The sequence below is a fragment of the Numida meleagris genome, chromosome 4, assembly GCF_002078875.1.
Source record: "Numida meleagris isolate 19003 breed g44 Domestic line chromosome 4, NumMel1.0, whole genome shotgun sequence".
In the NCBI taxonomy this organism is placed as follows: Eukaryota; Metazoa; Chordata; class Aves; order Galliformes; family Numididae; genus Numida; species Numida meleagris.
In genome coordinates, this window is record NC_034412.1 from 8946359 (window position 1) to 8972041 (window position 25683).

Genomic DNA, 25683 nt, shown 5'->3' on the forward strand with positions numbered 1-25683 from the left:
CCACGTGGTGCGGCGGAGAGCGAGCACGTGGGAGTGGGGGGGGGAACGGGGACACCACGCGGGGCTGCCCCGGGCCGGGCGGGGCGGGTTGGGCCGCCACGTGGTTGGGGCAATTGTCCGCCCCGCGGCGCGCCCGTTGCCGGCAGTGGGACCGCACCGCCTTCTCACGGTCCGTTCTCTCCCGCAGACTCCCAAGAACCAAATGAAACAGAAAAAAATGGCTCCTCCCCCCAAAAAGGTCGAGGAAAGCGAAGAGGAAGAGTCCTCCGACTTAGAGGAAAGCAGTGGGGAAGAGGTGAGCCGTGTAGAGGTGGAACACGTGCAGCCACGAGCTTCAGAAGTGGCTGAGGGTTATGGGGGATGAGGTGGGGAATCCACGCTGGTGAACAGCTGGGGGTGTTTATTGTGGTTGAAGGATAAACTGGATTGCATAAGGGGAAAGCAGTGAGGGAAGAACTGGCTGAGCGGCTCAGACCATGCTTCCCGGCTTTGGGAGAACTGTGGGGACCTTAATGCTGGTCCGAGTGGCAGGGGGTGAGTGAACGATGAATTCATCAGCAGTAAGTGATTTATTGCTCATCTAAAGCACAGGACTGAAAACTTCAAGGTGTTGGTCCCTGTTGCAACAGAGTTTGTTGGTATTGGTTCAGGAGCAGGCAGTTGCCGGATGCTTCGCTGTTAGTCTGTTAAAAGCTGCTTTTGAGCTTCAGCAATTCAACAAGACTGGCAAATAAGGCAAAAAGCAAAAATTAGTGTCGAAAAGAGAAGCTTTAGATTGTAGTTGCTATTAGTGCTTCAGTGGAATTAGTAGTGAAATAGGCAGAACAGGTGCAGCAGTGGCACAGAAAGAGCAGGCATCTCAGTTTGGTGTACGGAGCTAGCTACATGCTTGCTGCAGCTCCTAAAGTACCATCTTCATGAGTTCTGTAAAGTTCTAAATGTCTGTCAAGGCATAATGTCACTGAGGGGTTATTTTTGTCAGTTTGATACCCTGTCATGGACAGCATTAGTCTCACACTCGGTAAATCTCTTTCAGGTAATGGTCCCTCCAAAGAAACAACAAAAAGCAGCAGTTACACCAGCCAAGAAGGCTGCTACTCCTGCAAAGAAGGCTGCTACTCCTGCAAAAAAGGCAGTGACACCAGCCAAGAAAGCTGTGGCTACTCCAGCTAAAAAGGCTGTTGCTCCATCACCCAAAAAGGCTGCTGTCCTAGGCAAAGGAGCAAAAAATGGCAAGAATGCCAAGAAGGAAGAGAGTGAGGAGGAAGATGAAGATGATGAGGAAGATGATGAGGAAGATGAGGATGAAGAAGAGGAGTCTGGTAAGTTACTTTTGGAATGCATTTCTGTCTTTGTGAGTTGACCAAAGTTGGTCCAGTCTCATAGTGAAATTGATGACTTTTGAAATTGGCAATTCAGTGTAATGTAATACTCAAAAGGGTAGTGAGGGAGGGAAGCTGGGTGTTTGGTAAATGGTGGAGATCTTTCTATATTGCAGCTGTGTTACTTGAAGTGTCTGACACACCTTTTGAGTTTTCTCTGATGAAATAAAGTGCTTGACAGAGTTTGAATGCTGAGTGCTATGGATAAACACTTACTGTGCTGTTGTAGTAGATGAGGAAGAAGAACCAGCAATGCCTGTGAAGCCTGCAGCCAAAAAGTCCGCGGCAGCTGTACCAGCCAAAAAGCCTGCAGTTGTGCCAGCAAAGCAGGAATCTGAGGATGAGGAGGAGGAAGATGAGGAGGAGGAGGATGAGGAGGATGACGGTATGTGGTCCACAAAGGATTTAGGGAAACTTAGAGTTTTGGAAAATGTAGTTGTTAAACTGATAGACGCTTACAGGGAGCTCAAGGGAGGGTGACGGGATGGATTAGTGGGAGCGATGCGGTGTGTCTGTGTTCAGTTAGTGCCCAGCTGCCTTTAGCTGGCTATCACTGTCTGTCAGACATGGCAGAGCAGGTGTTTATGTTTCTACTCAGGGGGGGAAAAGAAAACTTGTAGGGAGCTGGTGTTTGCAGTGAAACCTGAGATACAGGCAGCTTCTATGAACACTGAAACATTACAAAACTCTTCCTGAAAACATACAGACTTCATGAGGAACGCAAAACTATTGAGTCAATTGAGTGGCTTTTAGACTCAAAAGTGGCTTATCTTGAATGCTCATAAAATCTCACTCGTCTTGTTTCAGAGTCTGAAGATGAGGCCATGGACACAACACCTGTTCCTGTGAAGAAAGCTACTCCAGCAAAGGCTGCACCAGCTAAAGCCAAGGCAGAGTCTGAAGATGAGGAAGATGAAGAAGATGAGGATGAAGACGAGGAGGATGAAGATGATGAAGAGGATGAGGAAGACAGTGAGGACGAAAGTGAGTTTATATTCTATAATAGCAAAAAAAAAAGTGTCTACGCGAATTTTGTTCATTGTATGTAGTCTTTAGAAGTGAAGAACAGTTAATTGTAATGCAGGTCTTCTGTGTCAACAGTGTAGATGTGAATACTCCTGTATTGATACAGCATGGGAGAAGCTGTTGTTTTATTCATGTACTTCTATTTCAGTGTTGTTTCTTGTTCCCTACCACAGAACCTGTTAAGGAAGCACCTGGAAAAAGGAAAAAAGAAATGGCCAATAAGAGTGCACCTGAGGCCAAGAAAAAGAAAACAGAAAGTAAGTGGCATGAGGTCATCAAGTGATGCTCATTTGAGTTGTTGGACTGTTGGGTGAGGCAGGTAGCGGTGAAGGGGCTGGATGCATGTTCAGTGGTTTTTTTCCTCAGCACAAATGATGATTATAAGGGACTTAATACTGAAGTATGATGTTGTTTTTGAGCAGAACTGATGTGCTAATGCTGTCAGTAGTCTAACTTCGAACTTTTTTCATTTGCCTTACATTCAAATGTCTTCTTGTTCAAAGCACCTGCTTCAGCTTTCTCCCTCTTTGTGAAAAACTTGACCCCCACCAAGGACTACGAAGAGCTGAGGACTGCCATCAAAGAATTCTTTGGCAAGAAAAATCTCCAGGTTTCAGAAGTCAGAATTGGTTCTTCCAAGTAAGTTCCTCTGTAGAAGGAAGCAGCAAAATTCTTTCCTTGGCAGCAGTTCATTTAGATGGCTGTAAGTGTGCTGATGCACATTCTCTTTGGGATGCTGGGATGGTTCTTTGATAGCGTATGGAAGCTGGAAGAGGCACAGTACACTTGGAGTGCTGATACTGGTGATGTACTTTGGATGTATACATCTCCCAGAAGGGAGAGCTGCCACTTCAGTACAGAGCTGTTGTTCTCTACTGTTAGTTATCTGTGCCGGCCTGTCCGTATTTTTATTGACACTTGAGCTTGACCATAGTCCCCTGTTGTTGCTTTCTGTATGTGTTCTCTGTTACTAGAGATAGGTCAGCTTAATCAGTGAAGCTGCTCTTCTTTCAGGCGATTTGGCTACGTAGACTTCTTATCTGCTGAAGATATGGATAAAGCTCTTCAACTGAATGGAAAGAAGCTGATGGGTTTGGAAATCAAATTGGAAAAAGCAAAGAGCAAGGAAAGTCTTAAAGAAAATAAGAAAGGTATAACACAACTCTGAATTATCTGCACATCAAAGAAAGGTTGATGGAATTACTGATGGCTGCTGTGCTGCTCTTAAAGGACGTTTCCCTTGTTTGATCCCTCTGTCATAGTTTCTCAAATGCTAAAATGGATATGCAAGTTGTGACTTGCAAATTTGAAAAACAGAGTTGGAAAAAGTAGTATATAGTAGGTGTATGAGGAGGAAATGTGGTTTTGTCCTAAGCTTTAGGAGCTGTATTCAGAATGTAGTGCCCTTAAGAAAACAATGTAATGGTAACCTAATTAATTTTTGTTCTTGCCTTTCTTGCTTTTGGGACTGTTTGTTTTTCTTTCTACTGGATGAATTTAGTTTGTCTTCTTGCTGAGAGGGGATATGGAGCAGATGGTGAGAAAATAACTTCTCTCTTTGCAGAGAGAGATGCTAGAACACTGTTTGTGAAGAATCTGCCCTACCGTGTAACTGAAGATGAAATGAAAAATGTATTTGAGAACGCTGTAGAAGTCCGACTAGTACTTAACAAGGAAGGGAGCAGCAAAGGGTACGTAGCTGAGAAAGCTGTTAGGTATTTGCTGTTACCACTTCTGATGTGTTTTTTTTTCCACATCCTTTCCCTTTCATTCATGAACGTAAACTGATGCCTCCTTCCAGGAATGACTGTCATTTTCTTTGTTGTAGGATGGCCTATATTGAATTTAAAACAGAAGCTGAGGCAGAAAAAGCTCTGGAGGAGAAGCAAGGCACAGAGGTTGATGGTCGTGCCATGGTCATTGACTACACCGGTGAGAAGAGCCAACAAGAAAATCAGAAAGGTACGTTTTCAGATTAACAGTGTGCATGCAGAGGGCACAAGAGACTTAACTCTGCTTGTTTTAGAAGCTTGCTAGGGACAGAATGACTTGAAGTGCTGCAGCAGAACTGTAAGATTATGGGAAGGAGCCTTTTGCCTTGTGCATTGCATGTCTCTCCTCCTCTGACAAAAAAGGACAGTTAGTCCAGGTGACTAGAACTGTATTGTTCTTGGCCTTGTGCCTCACCTTGAAGTGGGAAGGGGGTGCTATGACTCCCATCTCCTTAGGAGGGGACTTCGTGCCTAGAGGTAGGAAGCTTTCCCACTGTAAGCTTGGACTTAGAGCATTATGTTTCCATTGCAGGAGGTGGAGAGAGGGAGTCAAAGACTCTGATTGTGAACAACCTCTCATATGCTGCCTCAGAAGAAACTCTCCAGGAACTATTTAAAAAAGCTACTTCCATCAAGATGCCACAGAACAACCAGGGCAGGCCTAAAGGGTATGTTTAAAACTGAATCCTCAGCTGGCATTGTGAATGCCTGCCCTCCACTGATGTCCTGTGCCTCCTAAGCTGACTGAAATCTTCCTCTACCAAATAGGTATGCATTTGTAGAATTTCCCACAGCCGAGGATGCCAAAGAGGCATTGAATTCCTGTAACAACACAGAAATTGAAGGCAGGGCAATCAGGCTGGAATTCAGTTCACCATCATGGCAGAAAGGGAACATGAATGCAAGAGGAGGATTTAACCGTAAGTGTTCCACGCTTGGTTATTTGATCTTGTGATAAGTGTGCAATTCCCGCAAAAAAAAAAACCCAAAAAGTAGTGTGAAAGAGATGAGTGGATGTGCTGGATATGATGACTGATTATCTGAAATGCTGATGAAACTATTTCTTAAAGTCCTCTAGATAGTCAAGTGCTGATCCAGCAGTGTCTGTTATGCAGTTAGTATCTATATTGATATTCACTTGTAGTGTCTATGGGAGGATAAAAGTGTTTGGAGGGGGATTAATCTGGCAGTACCGAGTAGGTCCATCTGGAGACACTTGGATGTAAGGTTCTGTCTTCAGTCCTGAGAGTTTTCAAGGTCATCTACCTTCAGGTGCCTCAGCTTCCTTTAAAAACAAGCCCTGTTGTTGGAGTCAGTAGTGCAGGCTGATTGTGGTGTTGAGAGGTTAATGGTAGCTTTGCTCAGACTGATCTCTGAATGTATTGTCTTTCTGCAGAACAAAGCAAAACGTTGTTTGTCAGAGGCCTTTCTGAGGACACAACGGAGGAGACGCTAAGAGAATCATTTGAAGGCTCTATAAGTGCTAGAATAGTCACAGATAGAGACACTGGATCTTCTAAAGGGTATGTTAACCATAATCTGGGGTTAGTTCAGTTACTGCAGGAGGAAAAAATGTCTGTGCTTTGCACAGTGTTTCTACTGCATGTGTAGGTGATTCTTAGAAGGCAGTAGATGGCGTGGAACTAGAGGAGGGTAGGCCTGTAGCTCTGGTTGGGCGTGCTCACTTCTCAATGAGCTCCTTCCTGCCAACAAATCCGTGGCAGCCTATGGATTCGCACGAGAAGGACATTAGAGTTCAGTACTGGCCCACTCACAACCTGGTTACATCAGTTGTGATTAGCCACTTACTGTTCCACAAGTAGCAGTTGCAGATCACTCTGTGTTGGCCGGAGTGCTACTGTTACCTAAGGGATCGCTATCGAGTGCCTGTAGGTGGTGCTCCAGTTCATGGGTTGTGTGGAGTTTGACTGTCTTTTAATCCGCTGCCTAGGTTTGGCTTTGTGGACTTCAGCTCCCCAGAAGATGCCAAAGCAGCTAAAGAAGCCATGGAGGATGGGGAGATAGACGGAAACAAAGTGACCCTTGATTTTGCCAAGCCAAAGGGTGAATTTCAGCGTGGTGGCGGATTTGGCGGTGGATTTGGTGGCAGAGGTGGAGGCAGAGGAGGCCGAGGAGGAAGAGGTGGATTTGGTGGCAGAGGTGGTGGCAGAGGAGGGTTTGGAGGTAAGTAACCCTCTTCTAAGGGATGCAGTCAAAAACTGAGCTGTGAAGCCACTCCTGGGATTACAGTGTGTTGTCACCACAGGTGCTGGATATTGAACTTGTTTTCTGTCCTGTACCAGCAGGGGTTTGGAGAAACAGTGGTGACTGCAGGGCACGCGTGCATCTCTGTTTCCTGATGTAATCTCTTTTTATAGGTAGAGGAGGCGGCTTCCGAGGAGGCAGAGGAGGAGGTGGAGATCACAAGCCGCAAGGGAAGAAGATCAAGTTTGAATAAACTTCCCTTTTCCTTTCCTTTCTCTTGATCTCTGAGACTATCTGAAAGGACTCCAGGGGTTTTTATTCTCCTTTTATCTTGGTGGAGCCTTCGGAGGACATTCCAAGGTGCAAAGGAGTACTGTGAGCCACTTGGAAGAAAGAATTTTCATTTCAAGGAAGAAAAGCAAGCTATTTTGACTGCTTGCGTATTCAAGTGAACTTTTTAACAGAAACGAGCGATAGCTGTGGGAATTTACCCTTTGTCTGTGAGTTGTCTTGAATTTATAATGTTTTACCCATGTACAAAAATATTCTTTTTTCCTATAAACTTCTGTAGCATTTTTTTTTGCTGTAAAAATGCAGAATGTTTTATCATTTGTGCTTCAGCACCCTGTCTTGGACAGATTAAAGGACCTAAACTGGTTCGTGTTAATTCTGCGCCACTCGAAGGGCTGTGACCGAGTCTGGCTGGAGGCTGCCTGTTCTAAGGTCACCTTCCTCAGCTTTGGCCTGCTCCTGCCACCCACTTCTAAACCTGGGCTCTTACACTAGGAAAGAAGTAAGCCCTAGGACAGCAACTATTTTTGCCTCTTTTGGAATGGAAGTAGAGCTGTGCGTGCTTGTTTCATTCCAAAACCAGCACTCGTCCTTTCTCCTTGGTTCCTCTAAGCTGAGGCAGAAGCCCAGTAGTGCAAGTAACTGCCTCTGCTGAGCACGGCTGGGGCAGTGAGCTAACTCTGCACCTTTCATTTTGGCAGAGCCCTGGTCTCTTGTCCGACCCAGGCCCTTGGCTGCTGTCCTGCTGCAGCAGTTGGTGGGGCACGAGGCTGCCTTGGAGTGACAGCAGCAGGCCAGTACAGAAGGCAGGAGGGCAGCTGCTGCCTCCTTCAAACGTTGTTGGCAGCAGTGAGAGGCTTCAATGGGCACGAGTGTGTGCAGCCCCAGGTCCTGCTGAAAGCTGCTCTGCCTCTTGTCTGCAGCCCAACGCTGCTGCACCACGTAGTTTCCCAGCTCGGACCCTGTGCCTGCAGCCTGCCAACCTTCCTATCTGCTGGCAACAGGGCAAGTGTAGCAGCTGCTGTTCTTATGCACTGCTCCCAGAGCGGCACCTCGGGCGAGGGAAAATGTGCTCCCTGCAGCGCAGCGTTTCCCTTTACTCCTGCTATTCCATGCGAGCATGGGAGTGTGCATAGAAAGAAGCTGCATTGGGCGGCTGGAACAGCGCAGCAAAGCAGAGGGCAATCCCATCTCCATCGGTCTCTACGTGCTGCAGGGCCGGCCCCGCGCACCGCTGCCATCAGCCATTTTCTTTCGGAGCCTGCGCGTCGGCCCAGCGGCAAATGGTCGGAGAGCGGCGGCGGGGCCGGGCACCAGGGGGCAGCAGCGGAGCAGCAGCAGGGCAGCACCCAGCTGCAGGCTGCCCCAATGGGGATGGGGGAGTCAGATCTCCTCGCATGGCTTTTATCCACCCCTCCAGCACACTGTGCCCTTTGGCCACCGTGGCTGTTGCTGTGTTTTGTTGCCAACCATCCAGGCTGTCCTGGCCAGCAGAAACCTGCTAGCAACGGCACGAGGTGAGGGTTTAGGTTTCTTTTTTTTTTTTTTTCCCCTTTGAACACTTCCTTCTTTTAACTTTTATTTAGAAACTCAAATATTCACCACATCTGCACGGTTCCTCTGTTCCCCTCCAGGTGAAGAGCAGCACAGACAGATCTCTGCGTGCGGCTCTGTGTGGCTCTATGGGCTGAGCGCACAGCTGTACCCAACACTAAGGACAGAGCTGTCACCTCTTGAAGTGCTTCTGAACCCACCGGAGGATGGGGAACGGCCGCGAGCCCTGTGCCCAGCGGTGCCCTCAGGCTCTGTCCCACGGGTTCCCAGGGCTGTGGCTCCTTTGGGTGCGTTGTAAATCAACGTCACCATAAATGAAACATCACCACAAAGCAGCCGTCACCAAATGTCACCGTTTAGCCCCCAGCGCTGCCACCAACGGCTGAGCCCAGGGCACTGCTGGGCTCTTTTTTCTCTTCCAATCTGCAGCTCGTCCCAGCAGACGAGGGGTATTTGCGGAGGAGAAGTGGTGCGGCTTGGCACCACGGTGGCTCCTTTGGCTGCTGTGCATCCCTTCTTGTTTGTTTTCTAACCTGGGGAACATACAGACTTGGAGTGAATGAAACAGGCACTTTTCCAAAACACATTAAGAAAAGGAGGGGGGGGAAAAAAATAAAAAGGCACTGCACAGGGGGACCTTTGAGGTAGTAGAAATTTTTTCCTTTCAATGTCTGGCACCAGAGAAGGAGAGAGAGAGAGAAGAGAGCGAGCACACACATGTGCGTACTTTGCCATGCGTGTTAGGGCCGTGGATGTGGCTGTGCACGTCCACAGCACACGGGGACACGTGGGTGCGCAACCCTGCACTTGGCAACAGCAGAGCATGCCCACCCCATGTCCCCCCCGATGACTCACCACGGAGGAGGCGTTTCAGGTACAAATACAATCCCCTTCGTTTCTGAGCAGTGTTCATGTGCACACAGACCACTTGACCCCCTTGGAGCAGCTTTCCTGGGTAGCCAGACCCTGAACATCCCGCACAAATCCCCTCCTGCCTCCCCCGGCCCCACCTGGAGGTGGTACCTATTGCAGGGTGCAGACCCCTCTTTCCTCTCTCTCTTTCCCTTTCCACTTTGTGCTAGGGTTTCTCTTTTTTTTTTTTTTTCTTTCTTCATTTTCAGTAACCCCCAACCCAGCTGGAGATAGGCGAACCACATTACAGTACAGGAGCGAACACCATCACAAGCCCTGCCCGTGCCACAAGCAGGGGCTCATTGCGTCCCGCTCGTTGTGTCCCCACTCAGTCCCAGCTCTCCAGAGAGAACGAGCTAAAGGACATTGAGTTTCCTCGAGCACGTCAAGTTACTGTGCACCAAGTCCCACATTTGGATCAAATCTGGAGGCAACAGTTTGTGAACCACCAACATACTCCTGAAGAAACACGGCTCCTTGTTCATCTTGCTGTTCTTGTTCTTCACGATGCCGAACGTTTTGAAGCCCTCGTGCCCAACGGGCGATACCTTGAGGACCTCCAAGCACATCCCTAGGAAGACGTCGTCGATGGGGTACAGCTCCAGCGTCTCTGAGGCCTTGTGCAGCCTCTTGGCCAACGGTCCATCCATGACGAAGCCTCCACCACCCGCATAGGGCGGGTAGATGCTTTTGTTGTAGAGAGCACTGGGGATGTAGTACTTGTTCTCCTTCTTCCGGATTGGCCTGGCTTTGTAGAGGACGTCCCCCACAAAGAGGTCCTCTCCCTCCTTCTTGTCCTCCAGGAACTCCAGGATGTTGTCGGGGCTCACAAATACGTCATCGTCGCCTTTGAAGATGAAGTGGACGTTGTCGCAGTAGATGTTCAACCACTTCAAGAAGTGGACCTCTTTGAGGGTGAGATTGAAGAAGCTGTCCAGGAAATCCCACTGCAAGATGTCCCCGTAGATGTGGTTCTCGTAATCCAGCAGCTTCTGGTAGTTGTCTCTTTCCTCCTCCTTGGAGGCCGTGCCCAATAGGAAGAGCGTCCTGACCTTCTTGCCTTCCACCTCCTTCTCTTTGCCCCACGTCCTCCGGATGGCCTCGCGGCGGTCGTGCTGCGTGATGATGGACTTGACCACGATGAGCAGGTAGACGTCCCCGCTGCACTTCTCGGGGTGGTTGATGAGCATGGGGAAGTAGCGGCAGTGCCGGTAGAGCAGGAACTGCTGGAAGTTGGGTTCCAGCCCTCTGAACCAATCCACCTTGCTCAAGTTCTGGTTGGCCGAGCAGTTGGTAGTGGTGATGTCCCAGGATTTCATGTGCCTTTCCGTCATGCCTCCCTCTTCCTCCTTGCCCGGAGCTTTCTCATTTTTGCTTTTCCAGAAGGTGTTGGTGATGGAGAAGGCGCCGTCTCTCTTCTGCGTTTTTAGCGGCTCCACTGTAGGCAGTTCCTTCTGCTGCTGGCCCTGCAGGAACTGGTTGGGGGCCATTCCCCGCTGCAGCACCGTCACCGTGATCAGCAGCAGGAAGCACAGGCAGACTGTTTTGTAGATGGTCTTCCTCCTACAGGGACGAGATGGGAGGTAAGGAGAGGAAACCAGCAGTGGGAGGCTCATCTGCTGAGGGACCTGGGGACATCATGGGAAGCCACAAATCCTGCAGCCCAAAAGAGACCCAATGATCGCTGCTGCACCCGATAACCCCCCCAGATGCTGCCCTATGCACACCAAAGCCAGGCAGGTTTGTGCCCCGGGCACCTGGCTGCCCCCCAGTTGGCTCAGCAGCACCAATTTCCTCTGTCCTTGGGTGCCCCAGGGCTGGGGATGGCACTGAGTTTGGGATTGTCTTAGCAGCCCTATGATGGTGGAAAAATACCGAGAGGCTGCCTGGGAACCTGCAGCAACATCCTTGAGGTTAGCAGCTGGGAGTCCGAGCACAGAACAAAGAAACCGCGATAAGGACGCGGTGGAGCAGGAAAACAGGAGCTGCCCGCAGCTGTGAGTGTGCACTGCAGGAATGTGCCCAAAGCGAAGGCAGCGTGGGATCCCCCGGGCAGCCCCGACCTCTCCGGGACCCAGCGGCATAGAGCAGTGATGTCCTCCATTAGCCCCACTCCTGCAACGGAAACATTTCAAAACAGATATATAGATAAAAAGGTACACAGGTGAGCAGATGGAGTACCTATACGCCTAAGTATATACTGCTTTACCTGGAGTAATTTGTAATAAATTCGGGATACTCCCTGCCCTGGTGTACTACAGCCTCCTACAGCACATCATCGCCATGATCACATCCCCACGGGATGGGTGATGCTCGCAGGTGCATAGGGACTATGAAACGGGGGACCTCAAGCTGGGAACTGGGGGCTCCTGGCTCTGGCTTTGCCCTTCAGCACAGGGAGCATTTTTCAGCCTCGTATTTATATGGGAAAAGCATGAATGCCAGTGGGGACTGTGTGAGCACGCGTGGAAATGAGCAATTACCGGCAAATGGAGAGTTCCCATTTGGTTTTATATGTGGGCACTCACCTGAGACTGATGAGGGAGCAGCCCCGATTCCATCCCTTTGCCATTAACCCTCTCTGATCCCCACTCCAAGGTTGTTCTCAGAAATCCTTTGCTCCCGATGTGGCAGCAGCTTTAATCCCACCAGGACCGTGGGCTCAGGACCTCCCCCCAGCACCTGTCCCACAGCACCTGGGCTCCTCTCATAGTGACCCCGTTGCACCGATCCCGTCCTGGGAAAGCGACGGGGACGTGCGGACCCTGAGCCACAACCATGGGTGATTCCCACTCCAAACACAGCATTTCACAGGGCCAAAGATGAATAACCACGTGCAGGGCTTTCCTGACCCTTCTGCCCTTTAGTTTCCTAAGGTGGGAATCACGTTCTAGGGGTGAGACCCCATCCTGCTCTCCCAAGACTGCAAAACCACCAATTTGCTGCAGGCGATGGTGAGGCAGCGTTCGGGGTCCACCGTGGCACAGGTGGACAAAGCCCCACTCACAGCCCCACCACGTCCCCAGCAGCATCACTGTGTCCCCGGGCACCGCCACCCGCCCTGGCTGAGCTCCCACCGGCCCCACCGTGATGTGACCCCCGGCGTCGGGTGCCGTCGAGGGGGCACCGAGGGCTTCGGATGCGCTCCTCCAATTTTCCCTTTTCTCCCCTTGGAAGAGCTCAAAAGCATCGCTGTGAGACGGCCACGCCGCAGCTGTGTGCGGTCAGAGCGGGAGGTGGGGAGGTCGCCCTGTGGGCGGCGATGCTGCGGACCCCGAGCGCTCGGGGCTCCCCGCTCCCCATCGGGGCACACTGCCGCTGTTGATCCGCATGAAAACCCCTTTGACCGCCCGGGGATCGCTCTGTTTGGCTTTTCCCGGCCCCTCAATTAGAGGCGGAGGGGCAGCGGCAGCTGCACAGAGCCCTTCTGTTGGCGCTGCCGAGGGCCGGGGCATCGCAGCCGGGTGGAGAAACCCCAAAGCCTTCCAAAAGCAGCCGAGCGTCCTCCCGACCCGTTGTTCCCAACCCGCTGTCCCCCAGCTCTCTGTCCCCGACTCTCCGTTCCCAACCCGCGGTGCCACCGACGTGTCCCGTCCGTTCGACAACGGCGCAGCGCCGGGGATACAGAGAGCTGAGAGAGCTCGGAGAGCTGAGCCCCCCAGGCTGTGTCCCCGGCACGGAGCGACCCTCTGGGGACGTGGGGACAGGGGACAGCCGCCACCCTTTCCCCCCCTCCAGCACTCACCACTGGAACATGCTGGGAGCGGGACGAAGTCCGTGAGCTCTGCCTTCTTCCTTTTCCTCTTTCCCCGGTTTTGCATTATTTTTTTTTCTTTTTCCCTTTTCCCTCCCCTCGCACCGAGGTGGAGCCAAGGGGCCGGCCCGGCAGGTAGCTTAACTCTTGCCCGCCCCTCTGCCCACCCCTCGCCGCCGCTCGCCCCGGCACCAGATCCGGGCCGAGCACCCCGCAGGAAATCCAAATCCTTCGCGCTATTTGCTCTCCTGCCCCACGGAGACATCCCAGCCCTTCCCCAAGCCCCCAGCCCCCGCCTGGGCACCCACGCAGCCTCTTCCACGCAAGCGGCTCCGGAAAACCTCCAGGTCCGGCAGCGCGTGGAGGAAGCAGATCTATTTCCCCTCCGATCCCCAGACCCAAAGCTTTCCCTTCGTCCTCCCCAGCACCGCGGTCCCTCTGCGCCTTCCTCGGCCTCTTCCAGTGCCCGTAGGACAGTCTGCGCCGCGGCCCCGGGGAAGGCTGGGATGCGGGGTGTGGGGGGTGCGGGTGTCGGGGTGCTGAGCGTGGAGCAGGATGCAGTCTCGTATCTGCCACGTAGGAATTGGGATGCCAAGAGGTTCGAGCCCATCCTACTGCGAAGAGGGGCTCACGGCAAAGGGTGGACTCCCCTGGAGAGTCACCTTCACCAGCAGCCCCAAAGGGATGCCAAAGGCAAAGTCCTGAAGATACGGCCGCCACCTCCTCACATCAAGGCTCTGGGACCGCGGTGGGGACAAGGACAGCAGCACGGTGCCGGGGGGGGGACGGTGGGCAGCCAGCAGAGAGCCGGGCAGCGCCCCAGGGGACACCGCGGTGCCGCTGGTATGGGACACTGCCGGGGCTCCCCTCATCCCCACCGTGCCCTGGGCACCTCTGCTGGGGCTGGGCCGGGTGTGAGCGGCTTTGCTGCCAACGGTAATTAAACACCCAATTAGTGCCAGGTCTGGGGCTGCTAATGACAGAAACCTGCCGTCCTACACAGTTCCGATGCCGCCAGTTCCTGGCTTCAAGGCTGGATCTCAAAGTGAAGCGGCGGTTTTGACAGCGCTAAATGGGGAGGGTTGGGACAAGCGCCCCATTCTCACCGTCTGCCGGTTTATGGGAACATTTCACCCTGCGAAAGGAAGAAGCAAAGCAAACCCGAGGTGTTTTCCCCCTCCTTTTCCTCCTCCGCACACCTTGCTGCCTCCCACGCTCCCTCACCTCCTGGACCAGAAAAAAAACTGGTTCTACCCGAGCAGCCAGAACCCCTCTGCCGAAAGCAAAACACACAGAGGTGAAACCTGGTGCCCTGCGTCCTCCCGAACGCTGCTTGTGGGGCGCTGACCCTCTGCAGTGCAGCTCTGTGCTCAGGACGTGCCCCCTGTCCCGTGTCATCAGCATCTGACGTGGGGAACAGGAGGCAATGGGGGACAAGTGCCCGGGGGGGCAGGAGGCTGTGGGGCTGTGGGGCTACAGGGCATTGCTTTTGGGCTATAGGGCATGGCTTTGGGGCTACAAGATGTGGTTTTGGGGCTATAGGGCATCACTTTGGGGCTATAGGGCATGGCTTTGGGGCTGCATGGCATCATTTTGGGCAAAGGGAAAGGGAGAGGAGGGGGATGATGCCAAAGCATCTCGGTTCGATGTTCCCCTGCAAACCACACAGTTTTCTGTTTCAAGGAGCCTTTTTTCTTTTGAATGCAGACCTGGATTAAATTCTCTCTCTCTCTCTTTTTTTTTTTTTTTTTTTTTTTACTTTAAGACTTGAGCTTTTTTTATAACGCATATGCAATCCCCACAGCCCTCCCTGTGGCAGGCTGACCCAGCCAGCGCTTTCCCACTTGGCGCTTTGGGTTCTGTGTCACTGGGAAGAGCCAACCCACCACTCTTGCTGTGGGATTTTCGGTGCGGGCTTTCTTTCGCCTTCTTTTTCTGCTTTCCTCCTTTTTCTGCCAACCACGAACACACCCAGAAACCCGGCCCATCTCCTCCCAGTGCCCCCACCCGCCCCGTGGAGCCGGGTTTCCTGCAGGAGGGTGCAATCTGTGGGAGCCCGAATGAGCCCCAGCCCTTCAGTGTCCGGAGCAGGGTCCGGGGCTCATCCTGACCCACAGCAGCACAGTCACACTTTGGGTTTTGTTTTTTTTTTTTCCCCAGGGAGGTTTTTCCGCCCCACAGGGCACCCAACCCCCCGGCATTTGCACAATTTCATCCCAAAACAGGCAGGAAAGAGGAAAGCCCACCCCTTATGGCCCCTGCAGTGGCACAGCGGTGGGGAGGTGACACGGCAGGGACAGGAGCCCCCGTGTCCCACACACAGCCCATCCCTGGTGGAGGTGTGCCCCTGGGACTCCCGCTTCTCCTGCTGTGGCAGCGCTGTTGCTTTAAGCCCACAGCTGGATCCAGCTGGGACTGCCAGGAGCCCTCTGCAGTCTTTTATGTGTTTTCTAGCTGCCGCTTGGCCGCCGCTCACAGGGAAACCGTGGCTGGTGGCGGGGGGAGGGAAGAGATTTCCCTCCCAGGGCAGCGGGGTGAGCCCCTCGTGTGGCTTTGGCTGCTGGGAGCGGGCAGCTGCCGAGTGGCACGCAGTTATCGACCAGCAGCCGTGGCTCATCCCTGCCAGAGGGGTGTACCGGCCCTGCCTCAGTTTCCCCTGCCAGCAGCCCTGCTGCTTTTAGGCTTCAGCAAATTGCAGAGCCAAGCGGCGTGCCGCAGCTCTCCATCAGGCTTTTTAGTGCTCCCAGGTGCCTGCTCCCAAAATCTGCGCTCGGCTGCGGCTCTTTGGAGGGATCCCCGCTGTTGCCTGAGCTCTGGGCGAGGAGCGCGGTGCCGGCACACCCAGCCGCATTCCTGAGGTTTGGTTTCCATGCTGGGATGTGCACCCGACGGTGAAGTCATGCTGCGGGCTGGGGTGGTCACTGAGCTAATGCATCCCTGGATCACAGCGGGGCTGCAGCCACGGCCCCGACCCTGCCCGAGGGATGCTCCAGACCCCACCACCCCAATCCCCGCCCCAGGAGCGGGGGATGAAGCGACGGCTCCCACGGGTCCTTGGCTGAGCTCCCCATAGTGTTTTCACCCTGCTTTGCCCCACTGCAGGACGGAGAGCACAGCCCTTGGGGGGCACTGCTGTAGGGTGAGAGCCTGGAGCATCTGCGTGGTGCTTGGAGGGGATGGAGAAACTGGCACAAAGGGCAGTGCGGTGATCGAGGTGGCAAGGACACTTGTCAGCAGCTGGCAGTGTCAGCACAAAGCACGTTCCTGCAGGATAGGGCCATAAAATCGAGGAGTGGCGGAATGATGGGGCGTGGGACATCACCCACTGGGTTGGCTGGGTGGTTGCCAACTCCTGGAATGTCCTTTCTGCCCAACTCCACGCACGGGGCTGCAGGCAGCTGCGTCAGGAGGAAATAGATTGGTGTGACTTTTCAGCTAAGTTTAACTTGGGTTCGGTCAACCAAAGCCCCATAAAGCAGTGCCTCCTCCCGGGACGCGTTTCCTGGTCAAACCTGGCTCCAGCACGGCTCGAGCGCTCTCCATGCACACCCTTTGCACCAGCCTTGACTCCTGCTGTCCCCAGGGGCCACGGGGAGCTGAACCTGAGCAGCCTCCTGGACACACTTTGGCTTCTGCATGTGCTCCCGCAGCCAAAACTCCAACAGCACGTGCCACTTCCAGCCCGACATCGCTTTACGAGACCGACCTCGACCTTCAGGCCAGAAAACCTTCCCACCATTGCCCTGTCCTGACCCATCTGGGACGTCACCCAGGAACCGAGCAGCCCAGCAGCCACTACTCATCAGTTTGATTTCCCAGATGAAGGGCAGCCCCGCTCCAGCAGCGAGCTCTCGGCTGCGGCCGCGCTGCCTGCACTCCACACTCATCGTATTCATGTCCTCCTGCAGCAGCGCTCCCTTCCCGCTGGCTCCCACCGCCGCTGACTCACCAAGCGCACACACTGAGCCCTTTCAGAGCGCTCGGCCCCAAACACTGCCCCACTCTTCCCGGCCTTGGGGCCGCGCTCCCGCTGAGCCCCCCGGCTCTTCCCAGGCGTGGGGACGGCTCCGGGCTTCCATCCAAGAGGAGAACATCAGCGCCGTGCAAAGAGAGCGGCTTTCAGGGCTGAGTCCCAGTGCAGGAGGAGATGCAGGAGGGCGGCGGGGCGGCTTGGCCAGCCCGGTGCCTTTGAGCAGCATCCAGAGGCCTGAAAGAAAAATACCCACAAGAAAAATAAATAGATGTGTTTGAGAAGGAAAAGGAGCCCGTGCTGCTAGCGGGACAATCCCTGGCTCTGCCCTGTTCTCCTACCAGCAGGGCTCTGTGCGGGATGAGAGCAGCACCTCTGTTAATGCGTTGGGCGGTGGGAGGGGTGTCAATCAGCTGCCCCTTCCCAGCATGGGGAAACCCGTGTGCAGAATGTGTCTGGGAGTGGGCATTGCTGGCACTGAGTCCTGCTCCTGCAAGGGGACATGAGCCTGTGGGTATCGTGCTGCGGTGCACCCCAACGCGGAGCTGCACACACCCACGTGGTTCCGCTGGGGAAGCAGAGCGAGCGATCTCGCAACCTGCAAGGGAGGAATTTGGAGAGGAATGTGCTGTCTGAAGGCCTGAGGCGCACAGGGCCGCCCTCCCCTCGAGTGCTGCTGGCTTTCAAGTGCCTCTTCAGCCCCTGTCTCCAGCAAAACCGCCGTAATAAAGCCTGGCTGCATTTTAGAGAGGTTTGGGAACAGGGGGAAGGTCACGCAGCAGCCATGCTCCCGGCCCCAAGGCACAGCACCCCCGCGGCCAGCAGAGATCCCAGGGGGTCCGGACCTCATGGTGCCAGGGCCAGCAGCCCCACTGCTCCCTGCCCCCTGGGATCAGCCCATTGGGATCAGTACTGATGCCCCGCTCCGGGGCACGTTTCACAGCCAGGAAACAGAGGCTATTTTCTTCATAATCTGGAAATCAATTGGTGTACTTGGGAGAGGCAGAAGAATGTACACGGTATTTATGGAGGTTTTGTATGACGCCGGACAGCTCCAGCCTGCTCCAACCACTCCCACGTTCCCGGCGTAGTGCGTTACGGGACGGCTGCCGTGCCAATCTGGGAAGCGCTGACGCTGGCAACGACCTTCAGCATCACAGCAGGAACCCGAGCAGATGCTGCCTGCAGTAAAACAGTGCTGCTGGAGGAGGTGCAGCTCCGGGAGCTGCTGCTGGGTGCCACTCCTCGCGGGGGAGGAATGGGAGCGTGCTCCCACGCTGCACCTTGTTATCAGCGCTTGCTGGAACAAAAGGGAAACCCGCGCTGGGTTTGCTGCCCTGATCTGGGGCACGGGTTGCACTGATGGATGCGGAGGAAAAGTTAGATCCTGGGTAACAGCCCATGCACGAGGCAAGGTGATGCAGGTGCTGGCTCACACGTGTTGCAATTTCCTTATGACTCCATCGGATGTGGGAGCAAACCCTGCCAGCTTCCCAGCCCCGCGCTCAGCCCCAGCAGGACCCAGGGGCCTTGGTGATCCCAGCCCCAGGCACGTGCAGAACTGTCTTGGGTTGGAAGGAGTAAAAAGAAGACATCAAGAGGGAGACACGTCTCCGCTGCCCTGTGCTGCTCTGTTTGCATTTTAGACAAGCGCCGTGCACCAGGGCACAGAGGTATTTCTCAACGTTGTGATGTTCAGAGGGCTGGAAATAGGTGTGGTGAAGTTTCCATTCCCCACTCTTCCATGGCGGCCACGAACAACTCCCAGTGGCATTTCCCAGTGATTCAGAGCGCCAAACTGATAGCACTAACCTCTCCCTGGTTAAGAGCCAAACAGAAATGAGAGGGGCACAAGTCAATTCGACCCGAGTTGCTCCAAGAGAATCCATACATCAAAACAGCATGAGATAAGGCAGCTGGCTGAAGGCAGCTCCCATGCAGCGCTGCACTACGTGAGCTTGGCCGTGCTTCCCCTCCTGTCCCAGGGCACAGATCGCTGGCGCCAGCAGCGTGCTTGGGGCAGTGCCTGCCCTATGGCAGCTGTGGGAAGGCACGGAAGAAAAGCCCTTTTCCTCTCTCCATAACTGCTCTGTGCTGAGTAACGGCGTGCAGGCTCTCCCAGCTCCTGCAGTACGCAATGAGCAGGTTTGAACCCACCCTCTCCGTGCCAATAACACCCCCTCCCATCATCTCAACAAGCCCCAGCAAGGACACGCTTCCCCAGGAGCTGATTTTCCAGCTGGGACAGGGTATTCCCAGCACGAACCACACTCACAGCCCAGAGGAAGGTCACTCACGGAACACGTGGGCAGCGCCCGTGCCAAGCAGCAGCACCGAACCACGTCACTCAGACGAGGCAGCCTATGGCCTACTGCCGTGCTCAACGCAATGGTGGGCATCATAAAAAAAGGGACAATGTGCTGCCACGCGCCGGGCCCACTGCCCCATCCCCACTGCCCAAGGGTGGGTGGATGGAGCGGTGCCTAATGAGGTACAAAGGTCTCATCCCTGGCTGCACGAATACCGCACTCCATCGCGGACCTGCCCTGAACTGGTCTCATTACTAAATGGTTTTGCATAAAGCACTGGCGTCAGAAGTCAGAAGGTAAAGGTAATGAGAGATCACAATCAGCCCCTGCACAAAAGGAAGGAGATTCCTGCATAATCCCGGCTGGAGATGGAAAACCTCTGCCGGTGGGATCAGGTCTGTGCTGCTGTGGGACGAGTGCCTTTCCTGTGCCACAGGGCACATCGGCTCGGTCCGGCCCCGCGGAATAATTCCCGTCACAGGAAAAAGTAATGCCAAAAAGCCCAAGCAAAACAAAATTTCAAGGGAGGGAAGGAAGTAGGCAGGAAACAACACAGATACTCTCCAGAAAACTGCAGGATGGAGGCCAGATTTGTATGCAGGCACCATAGCGTGAGGCAAATTCTGAAAATCCATGTTTTAGGCACCTGAACCAGAACAAGCAGCTTCCCATGAAGGGCCGAGCCATCCCCTGCTCCCCATGAGGAGAGTGCTGTGCCCTCACAACTGCTCAGGGATGCCGAGCTTGGCTGAAGACAGTTCGTATTTATCACCAGCAGCAAATAATGAACATAATGAGAGTTACAGCATGGATCGTAGAATCACAGAGCAGCTTTGGGTGGAGGGGACCTTAAAGCCCACCCATCCCCAACCCCTGCCATGGGCTGGCTGCCCCCCAGCAGCTCAGGCTGCCCAGAGCCCACCCAACCTGGCCTAGGGCACCTGCAGGGATGGGGCACCCACAGCTCTGGGCAGCCTGAGATCTGGATCTCTCTTTTTCAGATTGGATTCCACAGACAGATGTGTGACTCTCACCCAGCCCAGCTGTGGCTAAGCCTTGCTCTCTGCCCTACACGAGCAGGACCTGGAGCCATGAAGGTGAGCTGAGCTGACGGCACTCACCCCCCAAATCAATTCTCACTGCTGCCATTTCGGGTTGACCTGGGGGGTGATGCACAGCGCTGGCACTTCATTTGGTGCTAAGGGTCCTCCTCCATGCTACCAACACGAACCACGAGCCCAAAAGGCAGTGCATGAGCAGACAGGAACAATGAAGTCACTTGTTCTCAGGAAGCATTCTGCCAACAGCCAACCGGATCCAGACGAGGGCTGGGGCAGGCAGAGCAAGGGCGGAACCGTATCACTTGGCACCGAGCTGCTATTTCCAGCACTTACATCTCATCCTCACATTAGCTCCACTTTTTCATCACCCTTCAGAGCAAGAGGACCACGTGCTCGGAGCGAAACCTTGACTGACAAAGCAGGATTTTTCCTTGGGCCTAACATACAAAGCACTTCGGGCATCTGCAGGATGAATGCTACCGTTTCAGGCACCCACTCAATTGCTTCATTTATTCTTAGAATTAGCTCTCAGCATCATTAAAATGAGGACACTGCCATCCAGAGCAAATAAAATAGTCGGCACCCTCCAAAACTTTGGACTTAAAATCACACCAGAATTGCACTTTGTGTATCAGATGATAAGCACAAAGCAAACATTTAATGCTGTCACCTGGATTTCTGAGGCTTTGTCACTTTCATTCCCTCAGATTAACATCAGCACTGCTTGTAAATGTAAGCCAGGAAAGAACCTGCAATAAAAGGACATGTTCCAGAAACTGACGGGACGTCAGGGGGAGTGCCGCTCAGTCTGCTGATTGCTGAGCATCAGCTCCTTAAGGAGCAAAGTTTGGACCGTGACTCTGTAGTGAACTCGGTGCCCTGCCTCTGCAGGGCAGGACGCAGCCTAGAGGTGGGAAGCAGCTCGCTTGGAGAGGTCGGATACCAAGCGCTGCGCAGATGCCAGGCCAGAAGAGCTGCTGGTCCTCGGCCTCCGTTAGCCACGCACACATCTCCTGGCACTCCACAGCCAAGTGAGGCCAAGCAGGGCCTGCTCCAGGCGCCCTGTGCTCATGCAGGCTGAGCGAGGTGTGCCTCTCTGCTCTCCAGCACTTCCCCTCCTGGGACTTGGTCCAGCATTGAGCCGCATTGCAACCGAGTATGAGGATGGATGTGCTGCCAGGAAGTTCCAGCTCAAAGATGAACTCCAGGGGGGAGGAATACCTGCAAGGAAGGCAGCTCACTCGCCTTCCCACTGTTACTACTCAAAGGCAACTCAAAAATGAATGAAGCAGCCACTGTCCCTCTCCATCACAGGAATACCTCATCTCCAGAGAACTCCCTTGCTTCTCTTCCCACTCTACACTTATATCCCTCCAAGAAATAATACCTCAGACACCAAATCAACGTTACTGGTGGCATCCCACGTTGCCTGAGCTCTCCCCACGAGAAGCCAAGCACAGCGAGCAGCTCACGCCTGCCCTGCAGCACTTCTGAGCAAACAATGCCAGCTCGGCAGCAGGCTGGCTCATGGGCCAGGCTGCGGGAGGGAGCCGTGATTTCCATTCAGGTGGAGACAAAGCTGCTGAGGACAGAATTTATCACAAAGAAAACAGTGGAAAATAAACAAATGCACACCCTGAACGTCCATGAAACGCCAAACAACCTTATCACAGAGAGAAAAATGGATATATCCCTTTAGAAGCAATTTTACTTCGTCACTGTCAGATGATTTTGAAGTGTATCTAGAATGAACCCTCCATGCAAATGTAAATAGACACACGCAGTTCACATTTGGACAATGCTCTCAGAAGGAATGTTGGATTTTTGGGTGGTTCTGTGTTCAGGAGTTCAACTTGAATATCCTTGTGGGTCCATTCGAGCTCAGGATATTCTATGATTCAGTCTCTCATTAACACTGAATGTAGAGAAGACACGCAAACAGCACGCTAGCGTCACACAGCACTTCGGTCACAGGAAAAAAAAAATCCCTTTCAGACCTGTGCCTTGTGCAATTAGGGCATTTGCTTATTGCAAATAGTGCTGCAGCCAGTTTAAGTGCCATCACACCCCTCTCACTCAAGCAGGCCATCTCCACTGCTCCCGTTAGGAGCTCACCAGGCTGCTGCTGGATCTGGCACCAACCCCTGCACGGCACACAGCAACCTTGAAGAGAGAGGTGCAGAATTTGCCACGTGTGTGTCACTGACCTTCATCCTGGGACCCCTCAACGCCGAGCAGCGGTGTCCTGCTAACAAAGGCAGCATCAACACTTCTCACAGCTTCACGACCTCCTGACCGGCACCGCAGGGGCTTTTTGTGAACAACGCAGAGGAAAGGAGGGCACGGCCTTTTGTCAGGTCCTCCAACTGCTGCTCAGATGATGATTTATTTTGAAGCTTACACACGGTTCCTCTCAAGTACTTGGCAAATGGAGTTTCTCAAGCATTAATACAAAAAACTGTCTCCAATGTGATGCTCAGCACTGCTGTGAAATAAATGAAGCTGAGCTGCTGGGGCACTCTATGCACCTACAGATGCAGACGAGCACACATAGCACTTTGGTGTTAACTGCTGGGCCACTGATATTACATGCTGCAAAAAAGACAGCTTTTCAGAGGAAAAAGAAAAGCTGCCCGCTATGCAAATCCACTAGGTGAGTTTTTATGGCTGCTTTCTCTTGCTGCCTTCTGGGAACCAAAGGACATTCTTCCATTAATTGTGTTTATCAACTTTGAGAGGAGGTGGGCCAATCTAAGCACAAATCAGAGCTTTTCTGTGATTTATCTACCATGGAGATCTGCAGGACAGGGGCAATTAACTGTCTATAATCACTTCATATCCTGTGCAGCCGGGTGTTGAAGTAACAGCCATACTCTGCCTGCTTTGGGTGAGACCAGTGGAGTCATCAAGCAGTACATTTCAAGTTTCATATCAATATGATCAGACTTCAAACTGGAGGAGGTCTTTTTCTTCAAGAGATCCTAATTCCAATTTGAAGTCTGTTACTGGAGGGGGTGAGAGGAGCTCGTGTGTTGGGTACCTTTCTGCGAAACAATGACACAGCACCACCGGTCGCACAGCAACCACATCAAGAGAGGACACGGCCTTGGCTGTTCAGTTGCTACCACATACCAAGAAGAACAATTCGAGGTCTCATCACAAACAAGCTTTCTTCCGGAAATGATTGGTGGCTTTACAACTCTTTGCTCTCGATGGGGAGGTAATTGCCATTATTGGAGTTGCTTGACCTTTCAGGCTGAGTTCATCTTGTTTGTTTCTCAAGGTGGAACTCCAGCACAGAAGCTTTAACTTATCCCTTCTTGTACCTACCTAAAAACATTTGCTTTTAAGTCCATTTACAACTAACACACTTGCTTCCTCCTGTGCTTTACTGCTTCAGTGGCAGCCAAGTTCCAAGCTAAAGTACATTTGAATAGGAGTAATTACTACAGATAAACCTGCTGATCAGATTCCCAGAGGTGAGCTGGAGCAGTACATTGAACGCTGACACACAGTTTTACAACTGCCACAAAAAGATGAAATACTTTCAAGTCTTTGATGTTCAAACGCAGACCTCACTCCACACAGAGCTGCTCCAGGCAGTGAGGCTGTATGCATGCAGGTACACTTTCCCTCCTAGTGCTGATCCCTTGAACTCAGACATCCCCATACTCATTCACAAAAGCATAATGACAAAAAACAACAGAGCAAGTTACAGGCTATTTCAGCAAGCAATACGTAGATAAGACAGTTTGTTGGCTAGACTCCTGTGCTGAGCCCTATGCACCATTTCAAAAGCCCATTTACTCTGACACAGAAAGCAGAGAGCAAGAGACTTATCTGGAGGTAGCAATGTCACTTTAAACTATCGGAGATGCTGGGACTATATCCATCTCCTGTATCAGCTGTGGGCAGCTGATGAGACCTCGAATTGTAACAAGGCCCTTGTCTTAGCCAGCTTTGGAGAGGACAGCAGATGCAGCCCATCAGATAATCCTCGAATCACCGTGCAAGGCGTGCGCCGGGCAGTGTTAATAACCTCTTCTCAGTAGGTCGCCAGTAAAGCTCATTACAGGAAGCTGGCTCTGTCCTTCAGCAATGTGACAGGCGATTCTCGAGGAAAGAAACTGTCCTCACTTCCTGTAGGACTGGCTGCCTGCAGGAAAATAAAGAGAGAGAGCTTGTCAGCTAAAAGCAGGATTTATCAGAGGGCAAGAGCTGCCTGAGGGGAACTCTACAGTGACACAACCACCACAAAGAACATACACAAAGGCACCTTAACCACCTAAAAAATGCAGGAAGTGTTTATGGCAACAACTGTCAGAGGACACTGAAAGAAGGCCCCGAGCAGCAGGAAGCCACCAGTGCCCAGTCACATCCTCCCTCCTTTGGTACAGATCTTTGCTCCACCATGCCCGGGCACAGCTTGGTACACTGCACACCCCCCTTCTCTTTGGCCTGCCCTTAAGAGGTGCTTAGAACAGAAGCAGAGTAAGGCACGAGATAGATTAAATTATTCAGCCGCGTGTACACGGAACACGAAAAGCACAGCTGAGAAACTCCAGATCTGCAGATCCACTCTGTGTTCTAGCCACACTGTCACCCCTGTACCAGCTAGGAAGTGAAATCAGCAGAAAGCTCCAGCGTGGCTGGTGGCGTTTCGAGGAGCTCCGATCTGCTGCAAGGTGCAGCTTGAGCGCTCCGCTAACAGCAGGCTCCACCTTGGGCAGGAACCTGGCCCTGGGGCTGCAGCTGCACTGAGTACCTGTGCTTCCTCTGCATTCCTCAGGCATTCCATACACTCTTCATGCTCCAGCCCAGCTAGTTCAGCTAGGTTTGCGTAAAAGGAACTTATTTCCAGTAAATACACCTACAATAAGTATTAAAAGCAAGCTAAAACTGCGCCTGTAAAATAAGTGACCACATCAAGTAAGTGTAATCAGAAACTCAGACTTTTCTCATCGTGCCCTGAGCTACATAAACTTGTCCTTCTGCAGAAATACAAAGAAATCCACAAAGTAAAGACAGTCTTCCAGTGAGACACATTATATATACAGAATCAAGAGAGAAATCAGAAGGATGTAGAACTGATTAAAACTCCTCTAACACAACTTCGAAATCAGCTGCATTAAACACTGTGCCCCTGGGAAAGAAACTTACTCTATTCCCCTATGAGAGCAACATATATATTTCACGTGTTTCACAGAGTATGAGCATCCAGAAGTGAAAAGCTCTACAAAGAAAGTACAATGAGGATTCGGGCAAGTTTTGGCGTGCACACCTATACTGCGCTTTTCCCTTATTCAGTAAAGCTTCTCCTTTTTAATGGACTAGTGACTTTGGAAATGAAACGAAACAGGAACCAAAACAGACTGCTGGCTGCTAGCTCCACATGCAGTCAGTTCTTCTATCACAGGAAACAGAGAGCATTGATGTCAGAGGTAACA

General features: G+C 52.6%; 3 protein-coding genes across 9 annotated transcripts in view; 1 reads left to right on the forward strand and 2 right to left on the reverse strand.

Moving 5' to 3' along the window:
* Nucleotides 1–7052, forward strand: part of NCL (nucleolin) — a 7608-nt gene extending 556 nt beyond the window's left edge. Inside the window, exons 2-15 of one of the 2 annotated variants that reach the window (XM_021397093.1) lie at nucleotides 188–295; nucleotides 1037–1322; nucleotides 1612–1767; nucleotides 2190–2366; nucleotides 2582–2665; nucleotides 2912–3047; nucleotides 3423–3559; nucleotides 3973–4099; nucleotides 4237–4370; nucleotides 4713–4848; nucleotides 4949–5100; nucleotides 5577–5703; nucleotides 6132–6364; nucleotides 6559–7052. In XM_021397093.1, the coding sequence (XP_021252768.1) occupies nucleotides 188–295; nucleotides 1037–1322; nucleotides 1612–1767; nucleotides 2190–2366; nucleotides 2582–2665; nucleotides 2912–3047; nucleotides 3423–3559; nucleotides 3973–4099; nucleotides 4237–4370; nucleotides 4713–4848; nucleotides 4949–5100; nucleotides 5577–5703; nucleotides 6132–6364; nucleotides 6559–6638 (2073 nt within the window). In that variant the 3' untranslated portion in view covers nucleotides 6639–7052. The remainder of the gene's footprint in view (nucleotides 1–187; nucleotides 296–1036; nucleotides 1323–1611; nucleotides 1768–2189; nucleotides 2367–2581; nucleotides 2666–2911; nucleotides 3048–3422; nucleotides 3560–3972; nucleotides 4100–4236; nucleotides 4371–4712; nucleotides 4849–4948; nucleotides 5101–5576; nucleotides 5704–6131; nucleotides 6365–6558) is intronic. The other variant, XM_021397094.1, reaches the window with a different exon arrangement.
* Nucleotides 8242–13044, reverse strand: B3GNT7 (UDP-GlcNAc:betaGal beta-1,3-N-acetylglucosaminyltransferase 7). Of its 2 annotated transcripts, XM_021397096.1 has the most exons (3): nucleotides 12888–13042; nucleotides 11018–11257; nucleotides 8242–10705 (listed from the first exon to the last, which is right to left on the reverse strand). In XM_021397096.1, exons 1-3 carry the CDS (start codon nucleotides 12896–12898, stop codon nucleotides 9499–9501), a joined length of 1458 nt encoding a protein of 485 aa, XP_021252771.1. In that variant the 5' UTR covers nucleotides 12899–13042; the 3' UTR covers nucleotides 8242–9498. The 2 variants fall into 2 exon arrangements, with proteins under 2 accessions (XP_021252771.1, XP_021252772.1); XM_021397097.1 differs by lacking the exon at nucleotides 11018–11257 and having other exon boundaries at nucleotides 12888–13044.
* The window catches only part of ARMC9 (armadillo repeat containing 9), a 58263-nt gene continuing 54396 nt past the window's right edge, over nucleotides 21817–25683 (reverse strand). For all 5 annotated transcript variants that reach the window (XR_002438800.1, XR_002438798.1, XR_002438799.1 and 2 more), the window contains one exon: nucleotides 21817–24392. Coding sequence is in view for 2 of the 5 variants with exons in the window: in XM_021397091.1 (XP_021252766.1) it covers nucleotides 24370–24392 (23 nt within the window). In the remaining 3 variants the exon portion in view is untranslated. The remainder of the gene's footprint in view (nucleotides 24393–25683) is intronic.

Coding starts and splice junctions, on each gene's coding strand:
- B3GNT7 (XM_021397096.1), bottom strand. Junction 10,706..11,017: donor GGTTCCCAGGCAGCCTCTCG/GTATTTTTCCAC, acceptor TCGTCCCTGTAG/GAGGAAGACCATCTACAAAA.